The sequence below is a fragment of the Cryptotermes secundus genome, unplaced genomic scaffold (genome assembly GCF_002891405.2).
Source record: "Cryptotermes secundus unplaced genomic scaffold, Csec_1.0 scaffold573, whole genome shotgun sequence".
Lineage (NCBI taxonomy): Eukaryota > Metazoa > Arthropoda > Insecta > Blattodea > Kalotermitidae > Cryptotermes > Cryptotermes secundus.
Genome location: NW_019738880.1, coordinates 197,523 through 220,984, shown reverse-complemented (window position 1 = coordinate 220,984; position 23,462 = coordinate 197,523). Strand labels below are relative to the sequence as shown.

The window sequence follows — 23,462 nt, the reverse complement described above, 5'->3', positions numbered from 1 at the left end:
TAAGACAGTTGCAAATAAATCTATGACTTTAAAATGAATTTGATTCATGGCGCTGCACGCGTGCGTAGGAACCGCGCCGGTTGTAACGCATGCACATAAAGCGAGTCTCTTGAAGGTAACAAAGAAGCTGAAACCAAGAACGGCTGCAAGCCTCTCATCTGTTTCTTTTCACCTGAGGATGGAAGACCACGTTTATTTGTGTAACCCCATTCTTCTCTCTATGTCTCGACTGTTGGAGGCTCGGTTTGTATACGCCGGGCCCTGCTAGAATCTCTTGTTTCTTTGCCTTCGACTCCATAAACTTCAGCCAAGCCGCATCATGTACTGTATCATTCTGACTAGAATCTACGTACTATATTGTAAAAGACGGGAGAGAGCACAGTCGGTTTAGTGACTGGCGTATGCGTTGAACGACCGAGGAATCGGAGTTCGTTTTCGTCGGAGGTAAGTTACTTCTTTCTTTTATACAGAATCGAGACCAGCTCTGGAACCAGCCCAGCCTCCTGTTCAGTGAGCACTGGGGGTAATTTCTTTGAGGGTAAAGTCGCCGAAGCGTGAAGCTGACTACTCTTCTCCATCTAATTACGAGATTATGAATACCTTTAACTGCACTTCCACTCCTCAACCTATTCATGGCGAAGTTTCTAATTAAGCGTAGGGACTAGGTGTTTTGCTTTTAGGGCGGCCGCACACCAACTGCGTCAAGGAAAGCATCAAGACATGAGACAAAAGACGCAGTCTTGCTTCATTCGTGATTCGTTAGCATTAAAGTGACGTCAGCATCATGACTCAGACCAGTGTGTGGCGGTTTTCATAATCTCATTCTTTTCAACTGTGCTCCTTTCTTTGCGTCATGCGGAAGACATCGTGTCTTGACTGTTACATGTCTTGACGCATGCCGGTTGCTGCTAATCTGGCCAGCACAGCTATTCTTGACTTCGGGTCCCGTCGGGAATCATGACCAAATTTTTATTTGTTCCAAAATTATTTATGGCCCCCTCTTCCAGTATAAGAGGCGTTGTCCCTTCTGAGTAGAGGACAAATTAATTCAGATTGGGTGTACTCGCATTCACACAGCGTCTAGATAGGGATATTTTTACACAATATGTACTATTTCTCCACTTTACTGAACTGAACAGCATTTATACAGAATATATACAGGATATCTGTGAATGTAGTCTTGTACAGCAGATTATGCCTCAACCTATATGAACACTTCGAAACAGCAGTTAGTCACTCGAACGGTCGCAGGCCTGACCGCTGTCAAGCTTAAGCTAGTATCTATCAAAGACTTTGCCACCAACAGTCAGTCAGTCAGTCAGTCAGTCAGTCAGTCAGTCAATGTGTCTCGGCGTCGAGCCCCATCTGGGGCTCATGTCCAGATATTAGATACTGTCAAGAAAGTTACTGTCCTTGGAATTACTGGGGTTTTGGACCTTCTTCATCGTCAAGTATTCTAGAAGATAGAAAACACGACGTTTCGGAAACTGGATCTGTTTCCGTCCTCAAGTGAGGGGGAACACACCATCTCAGTTCTGTCCCTTAGAGAGAACTGATCTCAATCACTGGACAACCCTGTCAAATTCACACAGCTATTTAATCCTCCCTCACTTGAGGACGGAAATAAATCCAATTTCCGAAACGTCGTGTTTTCTACTTTCTAGAATACCGGGTGATGGAAAAGGTAAAAAAAAACCAAACAGCAATTCTGAGTGTTATACGCCATCTTCAGACCCATTTAGAATCTCTACTACTTAGTGTTCTGCCCATGTGGGGCGCCCTCTCTGACGACAGGACGGGTCTGTCATTTATCAGAGACACAGTCAGTAGTACCCAAGTCCGTTGTCAGTTTGGACAAAATACCTACGTTTTACATGTAATTAAATGGTATGACACTGCGTATGTATATTCAATGCATAGTCTCAGTACAGCAGATCATGCCCCATCCTTAGTAGCTCACGCTACAATGGCAGTCTAGTTACTTGAACGGTTGTATGTTTGACCACCGCAACGTTTAAGCCTATTATATTTCCTGTGACGGACTTCGCCTTGTCCAGATTGCGAATGTGTGAACTTTCATGATTTTGTATGAGTTCTGCTTGTTGCATACATAATTTTATTAGATAATCGAAAAGAGACCACTGGGAAGACCAGGACGTAGGTGGATGGACAATATTAAAATGGATCTTAGAGAGATAGGATGGTATTGATTGGATTGATCTGGCTCAGGATAGGGACCAGTGGAGGGCTCTTGTGAACACGGTAATGAACCTTCGGGTTCCATAAAATGCTGGAAAGTTCTTGAGTAGCTGCAACTCCTCCAGAAGGGCTCAAACAAGTAAGTAAATCATGTACGTACGGCAGTTTGAAAGCCATGTGCAAATCGCGAACCGGTGTACGTTTTGAAAAATTGCCAGTGTTGCGGAGAACCTTGTTTTGCTGGCGCTGCAATTTCAGTAGTTAGCTGTCTGCCGCAAACTCCCAGACGGGGCAAGCATAAGTCATTTTAATCGTAACGAGTTCTTTGTGGGGAGTGAATTTATTGTTAGCGCTTAATCCCTCAATTTGAATAGGGAGAATACTCTAATAAATGATATGAAGTTCTTGACTTCGATCACTTCTATGTGCAATATCCATGTCAGTTTCCTATCGAAGATTACACCGAGATATTTTACGCTATTTACAAATGGAATATTCAGTACATTCAAAGTAAGATGCACCTCAGGAAGTCGACGTTCAAACCCTGAGAGAAGAGGAGAAAATGGGTGAGTGAAAGGGTTGATGGGCGAATTGGTATCTACGGATGTTTTTTCCTGGATGAAATTCTGGAAATTGGAGAATTATAATACAGGGAGTTCAATCAAGGAGGAAATTTCGCAACACCGTTGACCGGACCCAATATTCCTCACAGATTGCTGCTGTAACTGCAACTGCCCGCGTTTATCAGCGCTAATGACTCATTCTAATATCAGCAGTTACAGCAGGAATCGGTGAGGAATGTTGGGTCGGGTCAGCGGTGTTGCGAAGTTTCCTCCTTAACTGAACGCACTGTATAATTTGCAGCTAGAAAATAAATAAATCATTCACTTTTAATTAGGGTTTAATTTATTTATTTGCTTTACACGTAGAGTAGTTATTGTAATTTGGTCATGTACATTTGGGTAGCCACAGAGTACAGATACATCAACCTTACGCTTCATATTCACTATGATAACAAATGCGATATTGACACAAGACGTGAGGTAAATATGACTAGTGAAGGGGACTCGACTTTGAAATCGAATCCTGACGCTGCTATTATATTGCCAAATATGTTGTATCAACATTTAAACTAATGAGACATCAAATATAGTTTCTAAAATATTTTGTATTCACCAGTTGCATATATGTGTATGATAGAAAAGTTTGTCAATTTTTTTATTCACTTTTTGAATCAGAGATAAAATATAATTTGTCAAATATTTTATATTCACCAGTTAAAGAAATGCGGCATAAAATTCAGTTTGTATAATTATTATATTCATTAGCTGAATACATGTGACATAAAATGTAGTTCTTTTTTAAATATTTTGTATTCATTAGCTGAATAAATGTGACATGGAATACAGTTTGTCATTAACATCAGTATTGTAAGCTCTATGTCTCTCCATGCAATGCAATACACTGTATTAAAAATTGAAATATCCCTCAAAGAAAAGAGGGGATATACTCGTATGTGGGAATTAGGAACTATTACTTTCTGATGTTAATAGCTGTTAGTTCACTTTGACGTGGCAAATTTCGAGCATACAAATTATTCATTAATTTAATTAAAATCGAATTGACATATTGAAGTCCCTCCTTCAAGGTGCTTTACAATCTTTGTATGTTGCTTCAGCGTTACCGTCCATCATGTCGTCTTATTTCCTTGGTTTCAAAAATGACCATGTCAGACTACTCCAGAAAGTGACTTGTAGTGACAGCGATTAATGGACTGAATGACGAATGTCACATTCACAGAATGCTGTCCATATAAGTACATCAAATTTTAAAAAGGCTTGTTTTTATTAAAAGCATTTTTTTGTGGACATTTGAATTTAGAGATCGCCTCTGTGGTATAGTGGTTAGAGTTCATGGCTACAGATCAAGAGGTCCCGGGTTCGATTCCCGGCGCTAAGAGATTTTCTGAGAAGTAGTGGGTCTGGAACGTAGTCCACTCAGCCTCATGAAGATAACTGAGGGCCTACTTGAATGGAAAAGTAACGGCTCCGGTCTAGAAAACCACCGAAATTAACGGGCGAGAGGATTCGTTGCGGTGACCACCGACACCCTCTATCCGCAAAAGTTGGCACTAACTTCGCTGACAAGCGGCGGTCGCTCGGTCGGTATAGTTCGCTTGCGGACTAAAGCAATGGAGTTTGTTTTGAATTTATAGATACCTCGATCACGGGAGTTTATCATTGTCTAAATCCAGTGCGCATCTGCTTGTTTGATTTAGTTGTTATAAACAATTTGGCAGTGCTGTAATTTGACAATATTTATTGAAGAATTTCGCTCGAACTGTAGTCATATGAACATGCCACTGCCATCGACAAACTGGGCAGACTCTGATGGTAGTAACGGTCAAGATTTGTATTCGGGAGGTACTCGGTTCAAGTCTCGGCCCGGAGACCAAATATCCTGTTCTTCAAGGCAAATTTCGGGATGTTACCTCTTTTAGAACACGATCGCCTGCTTCCAAAAATTTCAAATTCATTTCATAAGTTATCCAACCGTACGACACGACGAAGTATAGGTACTGGCAGCATCATAAATTATGCCACAGACTGACAACCCATGGCCAGAATTTGACATCGAATTATTGGCTATTTACTAGTAAAGGGATACCATAATTTGGTATCATCGTGGAAGTGCATAAGTCGAAGAATTTCTCTTCCATAAATTCAATTTTAGGATGAGGGTTGCATTCTCCATCGGACGCATTTTAATAACAAATTCTGTAATTGTGATCTGTTACTAGTTTTTGAAAGTGAAGATGAGTCACAGTGGGGCTCGGATGGCGGAACCAATGGCGTGTATATAGGTAGATATACGGGATGTAAGGCTGGGGCCACACGAGCGCACAAAATGCGTCCGTTGTAGAAATAAACAAGAGGCGAATGCAACGCTTTCTTCTGGCTCCAATGCAGACAAAAACTACGCACCACATTCTGCAACTGTGTGATGTCCTCAGCAACGTCCGTCTTAAAATACGTTCGTTGCAACGGACGTACTTCGTGCGCTCGTGTGGTCCCACCCTAAACGGTCGAAAGTTTGCAATATTGAAAACCGGTCTTGCCGCAAATACTCCGATTCAGGTAAGCCTGAATTTTAGTATATCACGAAAAATGTCGAAGGAAACGGCAAAATAAAATTCGTCTTTATGTATAAAATCGCTTGCCACAGTCTTAGCTTTAGTAGGTGCTGCACTCTATCGAAGAATCATAGAAAATAATATTCCGTGGCATCTAGCTGCCATCTTGTGTATTACTGTAGTCTATGATGTAAGGAAATGTCTTTTATGCGTGTAAGGGTAAGCATTGGCCGCGCCATAGCTCAAGCGGTTAGTCGCTGGCTTTCTACCGCGGCGGCCCGGGTTCGATCCCCTGTCTGGTCAAGTGGGATTTGTGGTGGACAACGTGGCGCTGGGGAATGTTTTCTCAGAGTACTTCGGTTTCCCCTGCCGATCTTCATTCTACCAATTGCTCCACAATCACCCTCACCTATCATCTGGGGCTGGTACAATAACCCAGAAGTGGCCGCAGTACAAGGGACTTAGTCCCACGCCACTAGCAATACAAAAAGGTAAGCATTAAATTTATAAAGAATTTGGAAAGAATTTTCCTTGGATACGTAGCACAGAAGTAAGGTATAGACTTGAAAGGATTCTGACGATGGTGTATACTGTACTTCTTTTGGCTTTTTTGGACTTCATTCATCGTCTGGTATGTAAAGACAAAAGACCACGACGTTTCGGAGACTGGATCTATCTCCGTCTTCAGGCGGGTAGGGAAGGATAAACCTACTCAGTTGGGCCCGTTAGAAAGAGCTAGTCTCAATCACTGGACAAACCCCGGTCTGTAGAAAAACAACCTATGAACAACCGACAACCGGTTCCATCAGTGGGAGAAAAGAATAAAATCACAGTAAAGACATAGTAGAAAATTTGTGCCAAGCATGCACATGTCAACAATGTAAAAAAACAGAAGTATAGGTTAAATTCCATGAATTCAGTTAAAAACGATTGTAAAAACTGGAGATAATGCATGGTCTTTTGTCTTTTATACCAGACGATGGATGAAGTCCAAAATAAGCCAAAAGAAGTAGAAGTAAGGTATGTTTAATAGTAAATTTTGCATCCCATCGTGGTTCTTCAAGAAGTCTAGTTTATTTGCTAATAGGGCCCAGTTGCGAACTAACCATTGTTAACACTTGTTAGTGCTGAATATCTAGTGTAAGCTTTTGTTGTAATATCAATCACTTGAGTTTTCTTAATACCAAACGCACAGTTTACATGCTACTCAACCAGTTTGAACATTTTCTGTAACATTTGGTGTTTCCTTCTCATTTTACATTTCGGTTTTGTGTGCTACTTGAATTGAGTGTTTCAAGCCACAGAATGAAGACGGGTATTTAACAGTTGTTCTGAAGACAACTTCGTGCGTATCTCTTCTGGAACCGAGTGACTAGAACTAGCGGGATGTACGAGGGGTAAACCGGATAAGTAGCCGGCCTATCTACGGCATTACAAGGTTTCGTTTTCTTGTGAACATTCTGTATTTTTCTCCACCTACTACTACATTTCCAAGTGGTCTATTTCCTTCAGTTTTCCTACCGAAATAGCCTGTGTAATTATTTTCTTTTCCATGCCAGCCACATGCCCCGCCTATCTCATCTTTGTTGATCTGATTATTCTAATAATATCTGGCGAGGAGTAGGAGGTGTAAAGCTCCTCATTATGTATTTTACTCCAACGTTCCCTTATATCATCCCTTTTATGTGTAATAATTTCCTCAGTACCCTCTTCTGAAATACCGCCAGTTTATATTGTGAAAAACCATGATTCACACCCATAGAAAACTTCGGGAAAATTATAGTTTTTATGGCTTAATCATAATTTTTAAAATATCAGGTTAGAAGACAAAATAATTTGAACTCAACGACAGCAGACATTCCCCGAATTTTATTTCCTTTTATTCTCTTCATGAGTCAAATTTCAATATTTTAGCGTCGTCCCCATATATTTGAAGGTTGTGAAATTTTCATTGGGGGGGGGGGGGTTATTCAGCATGGTGTGAACAGAAATTGCACCGAGACGTCATAGTTCCATATGCCTCCTACAATATTGACACTACAACACTTTCGTAATTATGAAATTATAACAAAATCATTTCAACCCAGCACTTCATATTCTCGCTATTCTGGCCACATCTTAAGAAATTCCACGGTTTTAAGCATGATAATCATTTTCTTCTCACTTATATTTAAATATTTGCCGCCAGGAGCCAAATTTTGACTTGTGTTGACCAGTTGTGTATACAGTGAGTGCTTGGGTATGCTTAACTAACACTACAGTATATTTTAGCCTGTCGTTTGAATAATAAATTATTTAACATAGTGATGATGGTGTCGTGTGCTATAGCTGTTCCTGCTTGAGCTCCAGAGCCCAGACATGCTGTGGCCAGCCCGTCCTTCCTTTCCCCTTTCTGTGGCCCTCACATTCCGCCCCCACCACACTGCTGCTTCCCTGCAACACACAACAACATCATTTCAACGCTTCAACCCTTTACGGGACTTAGTACGTCATAATTCGGTCCCTGCTAGAAAAACACATTAAATCTTCATTACAAGCATCAGTTAATTAGCGACCTTTTAGAAAATAAATATCTTCCTCTGCTATTTCTGTTGAGCATTGGGCATCATTGAAATGCTTCGTTTCACATCAGTTTCATAATCTAAGAGAGCTGGTAGGACTCCTTTTACGGGGTATCAGCCCGTAACAAGACCGCTACCTAAGACAGACATCCATGCCTTGAGTGGGATTAGAACCCACGCGAAGACAGTTCATGCCTTTGACCGCGCGGCCACTGTGATCGGCAGGAAATAAGCGTACCCTAGTTTATTGTCGTAATCATACGAAAGACATATATTTTGTCTCCGAAATAAAGGGTTACGGGCCTTTGAGACAATTAATAAGCCACAAAGTATTAAGTCCCTAAAGAGACAAAGGAGAGATGTTGTCCCAGTCATCTCTTCTATGTTTGTTTCCCAGCAGAACAGTAGCAGGTGAAGGGCACGCGGTAGCGTAGTTGGTTGAGGCACTATGCTACAAGCCGGAAGGTTTCGGGTTCAAGTCCCGATGAAGTCATGGGATATAATTTCTATGTAAATTTTCGAACTGAAGCGTCTCGACTTGTCGGCAATTTTCTGTACGACACAGATGTACTTCTTATGAATTGTATTCCCTTCTACCCCTCCCACATTGATGATGGAACCGGGGTAATCCGGCTGGGACACCGAGGGGCTGCAGGCTGGAAAGTTCGGGTTTCGATTCTTGGCAGGGGCAAGATATTTCTCTCCTCCATAACCTCCAGGCCAGCTTGGATCGATCCAGCCTCCTGTAGGTCGGTACTGTTGAGATTTTCCTCGGGGGTATAGAGGCAGGGGCGTGAAGCTGACCACTCACCTCCATCTAGTGCCGACTTGAAGAATGATGGAGCTATACCTCCATTTCCCAAAAGTTTTCATGGCGTGGTGCTTAAGTAATTAAGCATAAGGAGAACTTTGCCTTACCCTGCCTTTCCTTACCTTCCCTACTGATGTAGGGATCGTGGGTTCGAATCCCACACAGGGCATGGGTGTTTGGTGTTTGTGTACAGGTACAGATCTTGCGACGAGCTGATCACCTTTCCAAGGAGTCCTACCGAATACCTTAGATCTAGAAAACCGAAGTGAAACGGAAAGTTTCATAGAGGTAGACCAAGGCCCAAATTGGGGCCGTAGAGCGAAAGAAAAAAATTTGGAGGCGAAAACTTCAGCCTCATTAAGTAAGCTTATGCTCTCTTCATGAGCTGTTTGTCCTTCGGTTGCGCTTTTGAAAACAGAAAGCTATAGTCAAGTAAAAACCAGATGGGACTCATTTCCTTCAGCCTGAAACTGTGTGGAGCACGGCGTTTTATTTTTACAAATGCACTCCTGTATAAGACGAATACAAAGTGCGAGTCTAACTGATGATACTTCATAATCTGCTTGTTGTTCTTACATCAAGTTTATATGTTTCTGTCAACTAGGTCGATATCTTCTTCCGACGCCTACAAATACTGCGATACATGGGCCGGCAATTAGTAAGTAGTTCCAATACAGCCAAATGAAGCCCGTGAATGATACAGCGTGTTTATCTATCACTTATAGTAATCCATTTTGTTACACAGTAACTGTTTTAAGTGACTTGGTCTTCTGTGGGACCTGCATTCCTCGTGTTACCATGACATTTCCATTACTAGCGATGCGCATTTGTTTATTTGATTAAGCATTATGGTACGCAGCTAAAAGGAACATGGCTGCATGTTACTTGTAGCCTCTATCAAGTAAAGCTGCTACAGCAGTTCAGACTGTGGCCATCGCTAAGTGTCATGGCTTCTTCCTGCCCTTCATTTTGTTCTCTTAAAGCGTCATCCCATTCTGCGCAGTCGCGTTATTACTAATGATGCAACGGTCTTCAGCAAGTGGAAGAATATGTACATTTTCACACCAGTTACGATGTAATAGAACGATGGGTCCTGGTAAGTATTCTTCTACTATTTGAAGCACATTGATTGCTATATGAGACCCAGTTTCTTTCTTTGTGGTTTATTTAACGACAATGGCACTGCGTCCAGTGGTAGGATTGTGGATTAGCCATAAACTGGGGGCCGCGCCATAACTCAAGCGGTTAGTCGCTGGTTGGTCAAGTGGGATTTGTGGTGGACAAAGTGGCCCTGGGACAGGTTTTCTCCGAGTACTTCGGTTTCCCCTGCCACTCTTCATTCCGCCAATTGCTCCACAATCACCCTCACCTATCATCTGGGGCTCGTACAATAGGCGAGAAAACCATAAACTAGGAAGGATCAGGAAAGATTTTGCCTGCAGGGACTGGGATAGACTTTGGCAAACTTTAGTCAGGATGGCCTGTGTTCCCACATCCCGAATGCAACTTCACAGCTCGGCAAGAGGCAACCTGTGTGTGCGTGTCAGTAGCTGGAAGGGAGATATCGTGGCCTATCTGAGGTATAATTCCGTAATTCTCTTGAGGGAATGAGGAAAAGCTGTTCACGCTAGCAGAGCAGTCTAAGGCATGAACTGTCTTCGCTCGCTTGGAAGCCGGGATCATGGGTTCGAATCCCACACAAGGCATAGATGTTTGGTATCTGTATATATTTATTCAGTGTTTATGTTGTCCTGTGTTTAGGTAGAGGCCTTGAGAGGAGCTCATCACTCGTCCGAGGAGTCCTACCGTCTGTAAAATGATCATAAAACTGAAAATCAGAAGCCAGGGCCCAAGGGGGCTGTAGAATCAGTAAGAAAAAAGGAACTTCGTGAAGATGAAGAAAGGGTTTTTTTTAATTCATAGTTGGGTGGGACTAAGTCCCTTGTACTGTGGCCACTTCTGGCCTATTGTACCAGACCGGGTTCGATCCCGGGTCTAGTCAAATGGGATTTGTGGTGGACAAAGTGTCGCTAGGGCGGGTTTTCTCCGAGTACTTCCATTTCCCCCTGCCAATCTTCATTCCACCAAATACTCCATCATCATAATCACCCGAGGCAAGCTACAATAGGCTAATCAGTGGCCGCCGTGCCGAGTGGACCCAGTTGGACCCCATCCCCCACTAAGCGAAAATTTTTTAACTTTAATATTAATTACATTACTGCAATCAGACACATTTTTCCTATTAGTGTCAGAGTGATACGGAATATCCCCTACTCTTCTGTCATCATGAGGTAAGGACGTAGTTCTTTACGTCACTAGATTACATTTTCACCACACGATGGGAACTGGAGTCGCCCTACCGGAAATTCCGTTGAACACTAGACTTTTCTTCCGTGAGGTCGCCTTTTCAAGACATGACGTACTCTGAGATGTTTTAAACGGAGAATATTACTGAATCTCACTTCTCGAGACAGCATCATGAAAGTCAGCTACTGTGTCCCACATGGAACAGATGGTGTAGCAAGATATAAAAAATGTATCACAGTTTACTTGTATACTTTTTCTTTTGTGACATTTATGCTGTGAATAGTTTCCGTAGGAGCTGGGTCTCAGTCTGGGAGGTCTTGACGCAGCCCGAGCGACTTCCAGTGGAACATATTATTAAACTGATGGTCCCTCCAGAACCCTGTCATTTGTTTGCCCCTCATTATCGGTAGCAGAGGGTGTAAGGAATACCCCGACACTGCGATTGACCCATTAAACATCTTCGGATTTCCTGCTGAACGGACGAAGCTGAATTAGTCGGAAGCCTCTGAACTCAAAAACGTTCTGTTGGGGGTTGTGGGGTGGAGTGGGAGACTAATATCTCTGATGTGTATTTTTTGTTTGTGTAGAAAGGAAACAATTCTGTGCAATGTCTTTAAAGTTTGCAGTACCATTTGACTTCTGAGTGCAAGAATGAATCTCTACATGTACAGACAGTCCGCACTCTTACGAATTGTTGCGTTTTGGGGTAGATTTCGTAAAGCGAAATTTCGTAATGCGAATCGCCATTTCCAACAGACGCAATGTTGTATCTGGGGATTAAGTTTCCGATAGACAAAAAGTTGACCCTAAAATAAAATTACTTTTCTTGAGCTAAAGAAATATAACGTAACGTGTATAACTAGGTAACGGCGCGATAAACACCCTCTCGTTTAAGGTCACGCAACAGTAGGACGAATGTTTTAGCTCGTTGCTACGCAACAGTCAGCGCGCCAATAGACTGACGAGATAGTTATCACGTGACTTGTTTTTTTGTGTCGCCTGCGCTACGCAACAATAGATCTGTGCTCTCTGTGCGTGGTCCGTGCCGAGAGGATATGAGAGAATACAGGAATGGGTATTGACTTCAGTTCAGTTCTGAAGTTCCAAGGGAACAACGGTGCGTCCAGAAGAAGAATTAGAAGACCCGGTGTGTGACATTACGTGTGCTATAGTTACAGTAATCTTGAGAGTGTGAGAACTAATTGTACGAGTAGTTACGTCTATTGAAGATCAAACAAACCGATTCACCAATCCAAACCAGCGTCTTAGTAACTGAAACACTGAAAATATATACATGTATGAGTAAAGCTAGCCCTGTTAATAGGTCTTAGAGACCCATAGATTTTCGGGACGTTGAGGTTCATATTTTTTTCTAGAAAATCGGCCCAGAGTTGACGATGTGTTCAGCCTTACGCGTCGGCTGCGCTTTACCCCCTAGGAAGATTCCTGGTACTCATTTCTGTTAGAGGCTGAGTCGACCCCAGGGCCATAGTGCGGCTGGAACGATTAGAGGATTAGGTTTGTGAAAAAAAAAATATATAAACATTCAAAATATATTAGACTATGGTATAAAGATTAGCTTCATAACTTGTACTCTTCTCCAAATGTAATTAGAATTATCAAGTTAAGGAGGATGAGGTGGGCAGGGCATGTAGCACGAATGGGCAGAGAAGGAATGCATTACGATATCGGTGGGAAAGCCGGAAGGAAGGAGATCATTGGGAAGACCAAGACATAGGTGGGTGGATAATATTAAAATGGATCTCAGAGAGATAGAATGCGATGTTATGGATTGGATTAATCTGGATCAGGATGGAGACTAGTGGAGGGCTCTTGTGAACCCGGTAATGAACCTTGTGGTTCCATAAAATTCTGGGAAATTCTTGAGTAGCTGCAGAATTGGCGGCTTTTAAAGGACTCACCTCCATGAGTGAGTGAGTGAGTGTGTGTGTGAGTGAGTGTGTGGTGGTATAAAGATTGGAAGTCTTATTTTTTGCTACAAAACAAATAGAATTATAAGAACTGGCAAAATAAAACTGCGGACACTTACACAAAATGCACACCAGATCAGAAAAAAAGTAAACTTATTGGAAGATTTTGTATTCGTTTCTGTCCATTGCTGTTCGCAAGTGTTCACTCAGTTGTGTTCGGAAGAAATTTCGGATAAGCGAATACGCGTTCAGATGAGAAAGCAAGTCGAGGATATGAGCCCCATTATAATTCTTCGTGTGAGCGAATTTCTGTAAAGCCAGGCCTCTGTGGTCTAGTGGTCAGAGTTCCTGGCTACAGGTCCATAGCTCTCTGGTTCGATTCCCGGTGCTATCAGATTTCCTGAAAAGTCATGGATCTGGAACGGGGTCCACTCAGCCTCGTGAGGATAATTGAGGAGCTTTTTCAAGTAAATATCCTCTCCGGTCCAGAAAACCAAGCTTAACGGCCGTAGGAATCCGTTGCGCTGACCACGTGACACCCTCTATCCTCAAAAGTTAGCACTAACTTCGCCGATAAGCGGCGGTCGCTCGGTCGGTATAGTTCGCTTACGGACTACAGGCCAAGTAGTTTGTTTGTTTTGTTGTATGCTTGGTAGTTGCTTGTATTTGTATATAATTAGGCTAATATTTTACTGGACAAAGCAAGGCAAGTTCAGAACTCACTTTTTATACAGTATAAGAGCAAGGGCACACCAAGGAAACTGGAAACCGCAACGCAACCGCAACGCATCCGCAATTTCCGAGAATTCTGCTGCTCCATTCAGTAACCTGTGTTCAACTCAGACTGATTGCGGCTGCGTTGCAGTTGCCAGTTTCCTTGGTGTGCCCTCCCAATAAGAGATACAAGCTAATAACTTTCGTTCAACAAACTAACCAACCAACCAACCAATGAACCAACCAAGTAACCAACTACCTAACTAACTAACTTCACGGAGCGGAGTCCTCATTGAGAAGCCGTTATTCGCTCAAATTCTTAAGAATTTACCAATATTATACGGAAACCTAAAGTTCATTAATGTGTTCACAAAAGCCTGCCCCTATCCCTATCCTGAGTCAGATGAATCGTGCTAATACCACCCAATCATATCTATCTAAGATATATTTTAATATTATCCTACCACCTATATCTAGGTCTTGCTAGTTATCTCTTTTCCTCTTGTATTCCCATCAAAATCCTATTTGCATTCCTCTTCTCCCCATGCGTGCTAAGTTTCTTTCAGTGCCCAATAAAGATGACCAAACAACTGAATGCATAGCAGTTCACTTCATAATTCATTTTATGATTATGTGTATATTTGTATTACGGGCGAGCATAAGGGCACTAGTACCAAATTTTGCACACTGAAGATCACCCTGTCCAAGTGTGTGCACTATTTTTTTATTGCTAGTGGGGTGGGACTAAGTTCCTTGTACTGCGGCCACTTCTGGCCTATTGTACCAGCCCCAGATGATATGTTAGGGTGATTGTGGAGCAATTGGTGGAATGAAGATTGGCAGGGAAAACCGAAGTACTTGGAGAAAACCTTCCCCACCGCCACTTTGTCCACCACAAATCCCACTTGACCAGACCCCGGGATCGAACCTGGGCCGCCGCGGTGGAGAGCCAGCGACTAACCGCTTGAGCTATGGCGCGGCCTCAGAGTGTGCACTAAGAAAATAAAATATATTCATTTTTAGGGGGGGGTTATTTTACGATGCTCTCCATGGCTGGATTTGGAGCACCGTCTAACACGGATCCTAAACAACAGTCACGTACCATAGCAAAAATGATAACGCAAGCTGTTTCCCCCTGTGTAATGGATTCTCCCAACTTGCCACGTGTCACGCCTGGTTAGTAGGCTGCCGCTGTCGTCAGTTGCGCAGAAGCACTGCAGGTGCGTGAAGGTCATAGGTACACACGGACAGGACTTGTGATATACTGACGCTATTTCGCATCGAAATTGTGTGTTGCTATTGTTGAAACATTTAACAATGTCTACCCAGTGAAGTAAGTACCGAATATGACAGCAATATTTACGCCACCTGTAAGCTTTACATATATTGTCTTGTAGGGCTGCAGTTTAAGTAGTAAAAGGTAAAAAAGGTAAAGTTGTCCCTGTACTTAACTCATTAAGCACTATGCCATGAAGACGTATGGGGTAGTGGATATATAGATCCACGTTTTCTTGACCGCTGTAGTAGTTGGAGATGAGTGGTCAGTTTCACTTTCCTGACTCATTACCTCAAGGGAAACATTCCCCTGTACACAACTGATAAGTGGTTCGGTGGGCCCCGGAACCGTTCTGGAAGTTACGGAGAAAAGATAAATATTTTGACTCTAGCGGGAATCGAATCCTGGTTTCTCGGTGGTACAACCCGTAACTTATTCGCTACTGTGGAATGATGGGTTAATTCGAAGGGATTTAGAATGAAGCTATCTTGGGCCATTCGAAGTACTGTTCCGGAATTTGTGTGGAGAGATTGAGGAAAATCATGAAAATACTCGTTCAGGATTGATTTTGCGGATAGAGGGTGTCGCATGGTCAGCGCAACGGATCTCCACGGCCGTTAATCTCAGCTTTCTAACCGGAGCCGCTATTTCCTTGAAATAGCTCCTCAATTATCCTCACGAGGCTGAGTGGACACCGTTGCAGACCCACTACTTCTCAGAAAATGTGATAGTGCTGAGCGGTGCTGAGTATCGAACCCAGGACCTCTGGATCAGCAGCCAGGAACTCTAGCCACTAGACTACAGAGGCGGTCGATAAGACAAGGACAAAACAAAAAATACCGCGTTCTACGGTTCCTTGATTGTTGCGTGTGTATTCATTGACGCGGGAAGTTGTTTACCGAGCCGTTGCTTAGCAACGTTAAGGTGGTCACAGACACGGTAAAGGAGAGGAGAGGAAGACACTGATTAAAAATGTTGAGAAGCTCGTATTTTATGAGGCGAAGAGAGTGGTATTCCCCTGCTTCAGACGGCGCTGAGAGCTGTGTGTGCTTTAAACGCCAGCGACCTCAGGTAACATGAAACCGGGATAGACTGGCTGCATACGATGACCGGAGTCCGCTTTTAACGACCATGTCAAATGTATATCAGCTTTAGAACTAGACAGAAGCTGTGATATGTGGTCAGGTCGTTTTAGATGTTTGAAATTAATTTCTTATTTATTTAAGTTTTGAGGTTTTCACGGCGATGACTATGAAGAAAGTCGTCTTCTGGGATCTGGCGTCGTGTATTCTTTGTTTCAGCCGACGTTTCGGAGAAACGTCGACTGAAACAAAGAATACACGACGCCAGATCCCAGAAGACGACTTTCTTCATAATTTCTTATTTATTTACTTGCTTTGCGTGGTACGATATATTGTTCAATTAACGCCTGAATTCTTCCTCCTGTTCCCTTCTATAATGTGTTATCACAATTCTCCCATTCCCTGTAAAAAATAATATTGTGGGTAGCCACATTGTTACACAACTACTAAGCAAATAATATTTGTGAGGGTGCGCTAATTAACATGCCTTTTAAAAATGATATTTATACAGCCAAATAACAATAAAAGGAATATTAAATTTGTTCCTGTGCTTAATTAAGCAGCATGCCATGATGACGTATGGGGGAGTGAAGGTACAGCACCAGTTTTGATGAAGCTGCGTAGTCAGCTTCATGCTTTTGCCGCTTTATTCATGGGGAAATGTCCCCAGTAACCATTAAGTAGGGAGCTGTGAGGGTCCCAGAGCTACTCTGGACGCTGTGGAGAAGAGAACACTCTTGCTTCCACCTGGAGCAGAACTCCGGCCGTTCGGTTCTTAGCCCGTCCCTGTAATGACTGATCTATCCCTGGCCAATAGTTGCTGCATCTGTAAATCCAAATGCTGAATTTGTAAATTATAGGAGCAACCCTCCTCTCTTATCTGGTATGGTCATTTACAAGATAAGGTGAGAAAGTTGCACGTTACAATATATTAAATGATGAGATAACAGTGTTGACTGAACTCGTCTGTCTTAGGTTAGGAGCCAACGATGGGCAATTGTTAGAACGTCAATGAACATTCGGGTTCGGGTTCCGAGAAACGCTGGAAATTTCTTGATCACTTGAACGAAATTCAGCTGCTCAACGAGAACTCTGTTCGGTGGATTTCGCTGTGTGACTACAGATCTTAAATATTTTGGAACGGATGCTTCGTTATCCCCATTACTGTAAGCTTACAAAGTGATAACCGTGGTAACTTTTCCTTGTTGAAAAAATTAACTTAATATTTGTACTGTCACGGAAATCTTCTGAGCGGATGGCGCTAGTGTTGCTCCCAAGACAGCTATATTTATGCGTGTACGAGTGTCGTTAGAATAACAGATTAAAAAACGTATGACATTTTACGCACCCAGTTGCTTTGCCTTCGGACTTGTTACATCGCCCAATTGGTTCGCAAGTTACGAAGGGTAGACACACACAGACAGCAGTTCTTTATTTAGAAAATTAACCGAAAAACAATATCATAAATACAAAATACGTGGGAACCTGAAAGAGGAGAGTAATGTCGGTCGGGTAATATGCTGTTGGCCCTCGTCAGCACATTCTTAGCTCCCAGTCCCACGGGACTCATGGCCATGTCTGGGAGTAGTGCAACTCCTGGAGAAGGTACGAGGGGATACACAGACAACAGGGTGGTCTAACAGTTTTTCCAAAATAAGGAAGTTATTCTAAAATCTATAAGAAAAATACTCGTATGCTTAAGAATCTTGCCTTGTATCAATCTTGGTCGGACGGTAAGGGCGAAATCTCTTTTAATATCTTATTTTGCGGTCAGACATGAACGCTTCTAAACCCTCCCATTACAAAATTACATGAGACCATATCCGCCTGCCAGGTGCCACCCACAGCGCGCACCTAATGTTCTGTAACCATCGCCATTTTACCTGAGTCATCAGTAACATGTGCAGTTATGGCATTAATCCGCTTCTTCTCCGAAAGAGTGCAGAAAATCAACTCTTTCTCCTTTCTTCCGGTACCCTTATTGCATTCAAAATATACTTTCTCATTGTCTTGAAGTTGGCTTCCGAAATACATATACTCTTCATGTACCCTGTAACGTTTTTCAAAGGATTAGCAGGTTTTTTAATTAACTGCTGTGGGGATTCGTTGCGCTGACCACGCGACACCCTCTATCCGCTAAAGCTGGCACTAACTTCGCCCACAAGTGGTGATCGCTCGATCGGTACAGTTCGCTTGCAGACTAAAGCCACGGATTTTTTAGCAAGTTTTTATAAAATGTCGTAGGAGTTACAGTACTGAGGTTAATTTAGTAATGAACGCATTGAACGTAGTAGTCATTAACTATTCGTAACTTGTAACAGATGTGACGGAACTGAGAACAGATAAAATTAGGGAGGTTCAGACCAATTCCTCAACAAACAAGAGACGTTCATTTTGCAATTCTGTCTCTCGAAACGTAACGACTAAATGACCTGTGACCTGCGTAAAATGTACCTCTGATTTCATTTCATTCATCTGTTCACCTTCCATAAATCCTGTCGAGGGTACATTCTCATGCGGATGTGGAGATCGTCCTAGGTACAGTCACAACTAAGAATTACAGTTGTCATCCAATAGCATATACATTTGTAATACAATACTTATACACATATACAATATAATAAAATAAGTTAATTTTAGTAGTAAACGTAATGGCAAACCTTATACAATTTGTACAGTTTTATACAAGCCTATTAATTAAATATTCAATAGTTAAAACGAACCTAATTTTTGTTGTACGCGTGTGCCCGCACGAGGCAATCCTTGCAGCTGGCCTTTCGGGATTGTGAAAATTGAAAGCGAAACAAGAAAAAAAAATATGCCAAATAATACAGAAATTAAAATTTATGTATTGCGCCACCTACTTCCAGTGTGTGGAGACAGAACTCGAGGGCGATATTTAAAAACGTTGACAAATGTCTTGAAGGTATATTTGTAAGGAAATATCCTGGCTACCCTGTCCCATCCCAGCGCTTCTGCCTGGGCGTGGATTGTGACCTCGGTCTCGTGGAAGTGTTCCCGAGTTCGGATCTTAGTGCTGAGAAGAATATTTTGACGTAAGATAGAGGAAGTAACAGGAGGCTGAAGAAAATTACTTAACAAAATAATAAAAATTCTTACTGATTTTCATATTCTTCACACAGAAATATTAGACCGCCTCCAGGGCAAACCCAACGAATACCGGTGGGCCCCTTTCTCTGGGAATGAAGCGGTCGGGACGTGAAGCTGGACCACTGACCTCCATTTAATGCCGAGGCAAGAATGGTGCCTCTACACCTCCAACTCGGTCATATGTTTTTTAAGGCGTGTTGCTTAATTAAGCACAGGGATAATTTTACGTTTATTTACGTCAAATTTTAAAGCGATCAGTTCAAGAAGAAATGGATAGGCGGAACATGTAGCTTTTAAGATAGAATGTGACGTGTTCCCCAATTGCGTTTTTTCATATGCGCCTGTCGAGGCTTTATCAAGGGACTTTTCATATCGTTGTTAATCACGGAATTCAGACTTTTGGAGTCCATTCGCTTTGGAGCCACTGGAGGGAGTACCTTCATATTTCTGAAGGTATCACCCACTATTTCTATAGCGTGCATCCTGTTGTGTGTCATAACTATAAGGTTATGTAACGTATGGGTCAACGCAACAAGGAAAATGGTATCTCAAATTCTTGTATTCCCTAACATTTCTAATTTTTATATTGCAATTTTCATCATAAGAGGAAGCACAATTTTCTACAACTTTTACAATTCTTATAATAAGGGATCGTTGCACCACAATATGGATCCATGTTGAGATTTCAATTAATCGTATTTTTTACATACACTGCCTAATGATAAACGTGTAGCCGTAAACAATAAAGTTAAATCTATGAGATATTGATTTTAATTGTGATAAAATTTTCCTTGTCGTGTTGACGGATACGTTACCTAACCATATAGGTATCACCCACTGTGTTTCGTTTTAGAATTTTTCGAAGAAATAGTAATTTTGTTTCTTGGGGTCGTTCTGAGGGGTCCAAATATTTGGAGTCAGAATGTTCACATCAACCTGGCGTTTAGGAAAGAAGAGGATAAACACGTATTTCTGAGATCTCCAAAGCCAGGAATTTGGAGAACAAAATCGTTAGATAAAATATGGCTTAATATGAACGAGGAATTTGAATATAGAAAAATAATTAATTGCGCAAACAAAACACATAAAGTATATAGGTAAAGGTAAAAGGTAAAAAGTAAAGCTATCCCTGTAACAGGTTGTGGAGGCCCGTAAAGTTGTGAGACGTCGAGGCACCCACATTTTGTTCAGACAATCGGTTCACAGATGACGGTGAGTTTGCCAGCTTTCACGCTTCGGCCGCCCTTTACCCCCCCCAGGAAGATTCCTATATATTCATTTCTGTTAAGAGGCTGAGTCGACCCCTGGGTCATAGTGCGGCTGGAAGAATTAGGTTAATTGAAAGAATCTACCTCACTTTGAAATTGGCGTTTGGGCTGTTAATTGGGGAAGTACGAGTAAATAAATAAGAATTTAACTGAATCCACAGGGGCCCGACCTATGGTGGACAAACTGTGAAATGCCGAATATGACTGCGGACCGTCCAGCCGTTCGGTTGCCCTCAAGGCGCATGTGCAGACAGACGGTAGTCCGAAACCCACATTCTCTTCTTGAGCTTTGAAAACGTGTAAATCATTCAAAATCTGTTGAACCATTTCTCTTCTCTCTCGCAGTGTGAGAGAGCCGCACGCGGAACCTGCTAGAGACCCACTCAGTCCCTGCGCTTTCTCTGAGAGTAGCGTCAGTTGGCTGTCAACGGCGGTGCTCTGGGGGGCGGGGTTGCTATAATGATAGTATTTAAGAGACGCACGCGGCTCTGAGGCAAATCCACAAATTCTCATTTGTTTGTTTGTGGTTACAAGATTATTGCCGCTGTATGATTTTGCCCATCCTTCAGTGGACTTCCCTGAAACCTTACGTCAGGCCCAGAAGATCGGGCAGTGCGTAGTGCAATAAAGGTCAGCTTCGCTTTCCCGGACTCCAATTTTAAAGATTCGCGGCGTTGTAATAATAATACTTTACAGGAAGATGATAAATGTTTTGCACGAAATTTGCTGCTAGTTTTAAACTTCCTTCCACAGCAACAGAGGTCACGAGCTTTCCTACCGCAATCGATTTTCTGATCGTTATGCAATGACATTTCTCAGATTTACTTACTCAAGAATTTCCCAACATTTTATGGAACCCGAAGTTCATTACCGTGTTCACAAGAGACCTCCACGGGTTCCTATCCTCAGCCAGATCAATCCAGTCCATACCATCCCATCCTATCTCTCTAAGATCCATTTTAATATTGTCCACCCACCTACGCCATTTCTCAGATTAGTATGCTGTTATTACAATTGTACACCAGTACTGATTCCAGTGATGGCCCTCTCAGCTGAGAGACTAAGCCCCCGGCTTCTCGGTCCAGGAATCGGGTATCTATTCCTAGCAGGAATAAGAATGTCCGGACCCGTACTGGGACCCACCTTTTATTGCTAGTGGGGTGGGACTAAGTCCCTTGTACTGCGGCCACTTCTGGCCTATTGTACCAGCCCCAGATGATTGTGAGGGTGATTGTGGAGCAATTGCTGGAATAAAGATTGGCAGGGGAAACCGAAGTACTCGGAGAAACCCCTTCTCCAGCGTCACTTTGTCCACCACAAATCTCACTTGACCAGACCTGGGATCGAACCCGGGCCGCCGGGGTGGGAAGCCAGCGACTAACTGCTTTAGCTATGGCGCGGCCCTTCTAATGCACTTGATACCGGAAATTCTCTGAAGGGGGTAAATATCCGGGGTGTGGAACAGACCACTCACCTTCTACTAGGCAGCACATTATCATATTCTGCTTTTGGAGTGTGAGCATTGATGAAATACATTTGTTAGGATGCCTGTTATTTTAATAGTTTATTTTAACGTGTATATGTAAATGGTTCAGTACTTTATGTCGTAACTTCAGGAGGTTACTCCCGAGGCAATTCTGAGTGTAAAATATTGCATCAGCGTGGGCACGATTCGTAACGGGCACATAATAAAGAAGATGATGTAAATACGACTAACACGTTTGCTGCTGTAAGAATTGTAACAAGAAACGATTTTGTATACCTTGGACTTCCATTAATGTAACAACGACAAAAATGAAGAGTTCTGTCTTCTGGGATATAACGCAATGTAACCCGTTGAAAGTCAACCGACGTTTCGGAGGTGACATCATCCGATACGTCGGTGGATTTTCAACGGACTGTACGGCGTTATATCCCAGAATACAGAACCCTTCATAACCAGAGCTGTGAGGATATGAAATCCTATACAGTATTCAAAACGTCCACCTTAATTAGTTAGTTAGTTAGTTATTGGAGAGGGTGGGTTTCCCCGTGCACTTAGACCTGTATTGGTCCATTGTGCTTCCCTCTATGATTTCTACCAGTCTCTATATCCTACCGGTATTGGTGTTTACCATCAGTCCCGCCCAGCCAGCGAGACCGGCTCTACTAGCTGAGAGGTATCTATAATGCTTCCCCCATCTACCAGAGGTATTAGAGACTACTGTTGGGCGGGAAACGTCCTTAATTTGGCTCAGTGACATCCTTTGGGGATATGAGGTTCTTTTACTTGCCGTAAAACCACGACACGGGACCCACGGCTTAAAGTCCCTCCCGGAGGACTTGTTCCCTGAAATTTTCCGCCCTTAAAAATTCGACGACCTCCGCCGGGTATTTGTACCCGCGTACTGCGAGTCATGAGGTGGGAAGGTTACCTCTAGACTACGGAGGCCGCTAACGCCCACCTTAGTTTCGACACGCTTTCTTGTCCGTCTCACAGCAACCGCGTAAGGAGACGAACAGCGTCTAGGTTAGTGATGCGTATGGCCGCAGCCGCAGACACGGACTCACGTCTCAGATGATAGCACTCTTCACAGTCACCAGTGTGAGAATCTCGAACACAAAAAGATAAACGCGGATGCAATATACGCTGGAGATATTCACAATTTTTACTTTCCCCACTGCTAACAGAGCAGCAGTTCAGTAGAAACATTTGCCCTGCCCGGACACGCATCAACTGTTTTTACACCAATAACCGAAAGTGGCAGGAGCAATCAGGGAATGGCTCTAGACTCCTGCAGTCACGTCCTGTTGCTCTTCCATATCCAAAACGTTCCACATGCCCCAAACCTTAACAATACATTCACGTCCTTTCATTATTGCCTCTGCCACGTGGAGCGGTGTCATCGCGCATAATCTAAACCAACAACATTACTTCTGATGATTGAAGTATCTCTCACAATGGAAACCATTTATTTCATTTTCATCTTCATATAACCCTTCGTCATTCGCTTAATCGCATTATCAGCCATTTCGAACGTTTGTGAAAGGTCAGTTATCGTAAATAACAGCAACAGTAATTGTGTTAAA

At 42.7% G+C, this 23,462-nt stretch overlaps 1 protein-coding gene and 1 long non-coding RNA gene across 2 annotated transcripts in view; one reads left to right on the top strand and one right to left on the bottom strand.

Moving 5' to 3' along the window:
• Positions 1-6,185: 6,185 nt before the first annotated feature.
• LOC111871220 (heart- and neural crest derivatives-expressed protein 2) overlaps positions 6,186-23,462 on the bottom strand; it is a 29,084-nt gene continuing 11,807 nt past the window's right edge. The window contains exon 3 of the mRNA XM_023864157.2: positions 6,186-7,765. Coding sequence (XP_023719925.1) covers positions 7,655-7,765 — 111 coding nt within the window. The 3' untranslated portion in view covers positions 6,186-7,654. The remainder of the gene's footprint in view (positions 7,766-23,462) is intronic.
• The window catches only part of LOC117282839, a 66,112-nt gene continuing 57,327 nt past the window's right edge, over positions 14,678-23,462 (top strand). Inside the window, exon 1 of the long non-coding RNA XR_004513744.1 lies at positions 14,678-14,989. This is a non-coding gene — a long non-coding RNA (uncharacterized LOC117282839). The remainder of the gene's footprint in view (positions 14,990-23,462) is intronic.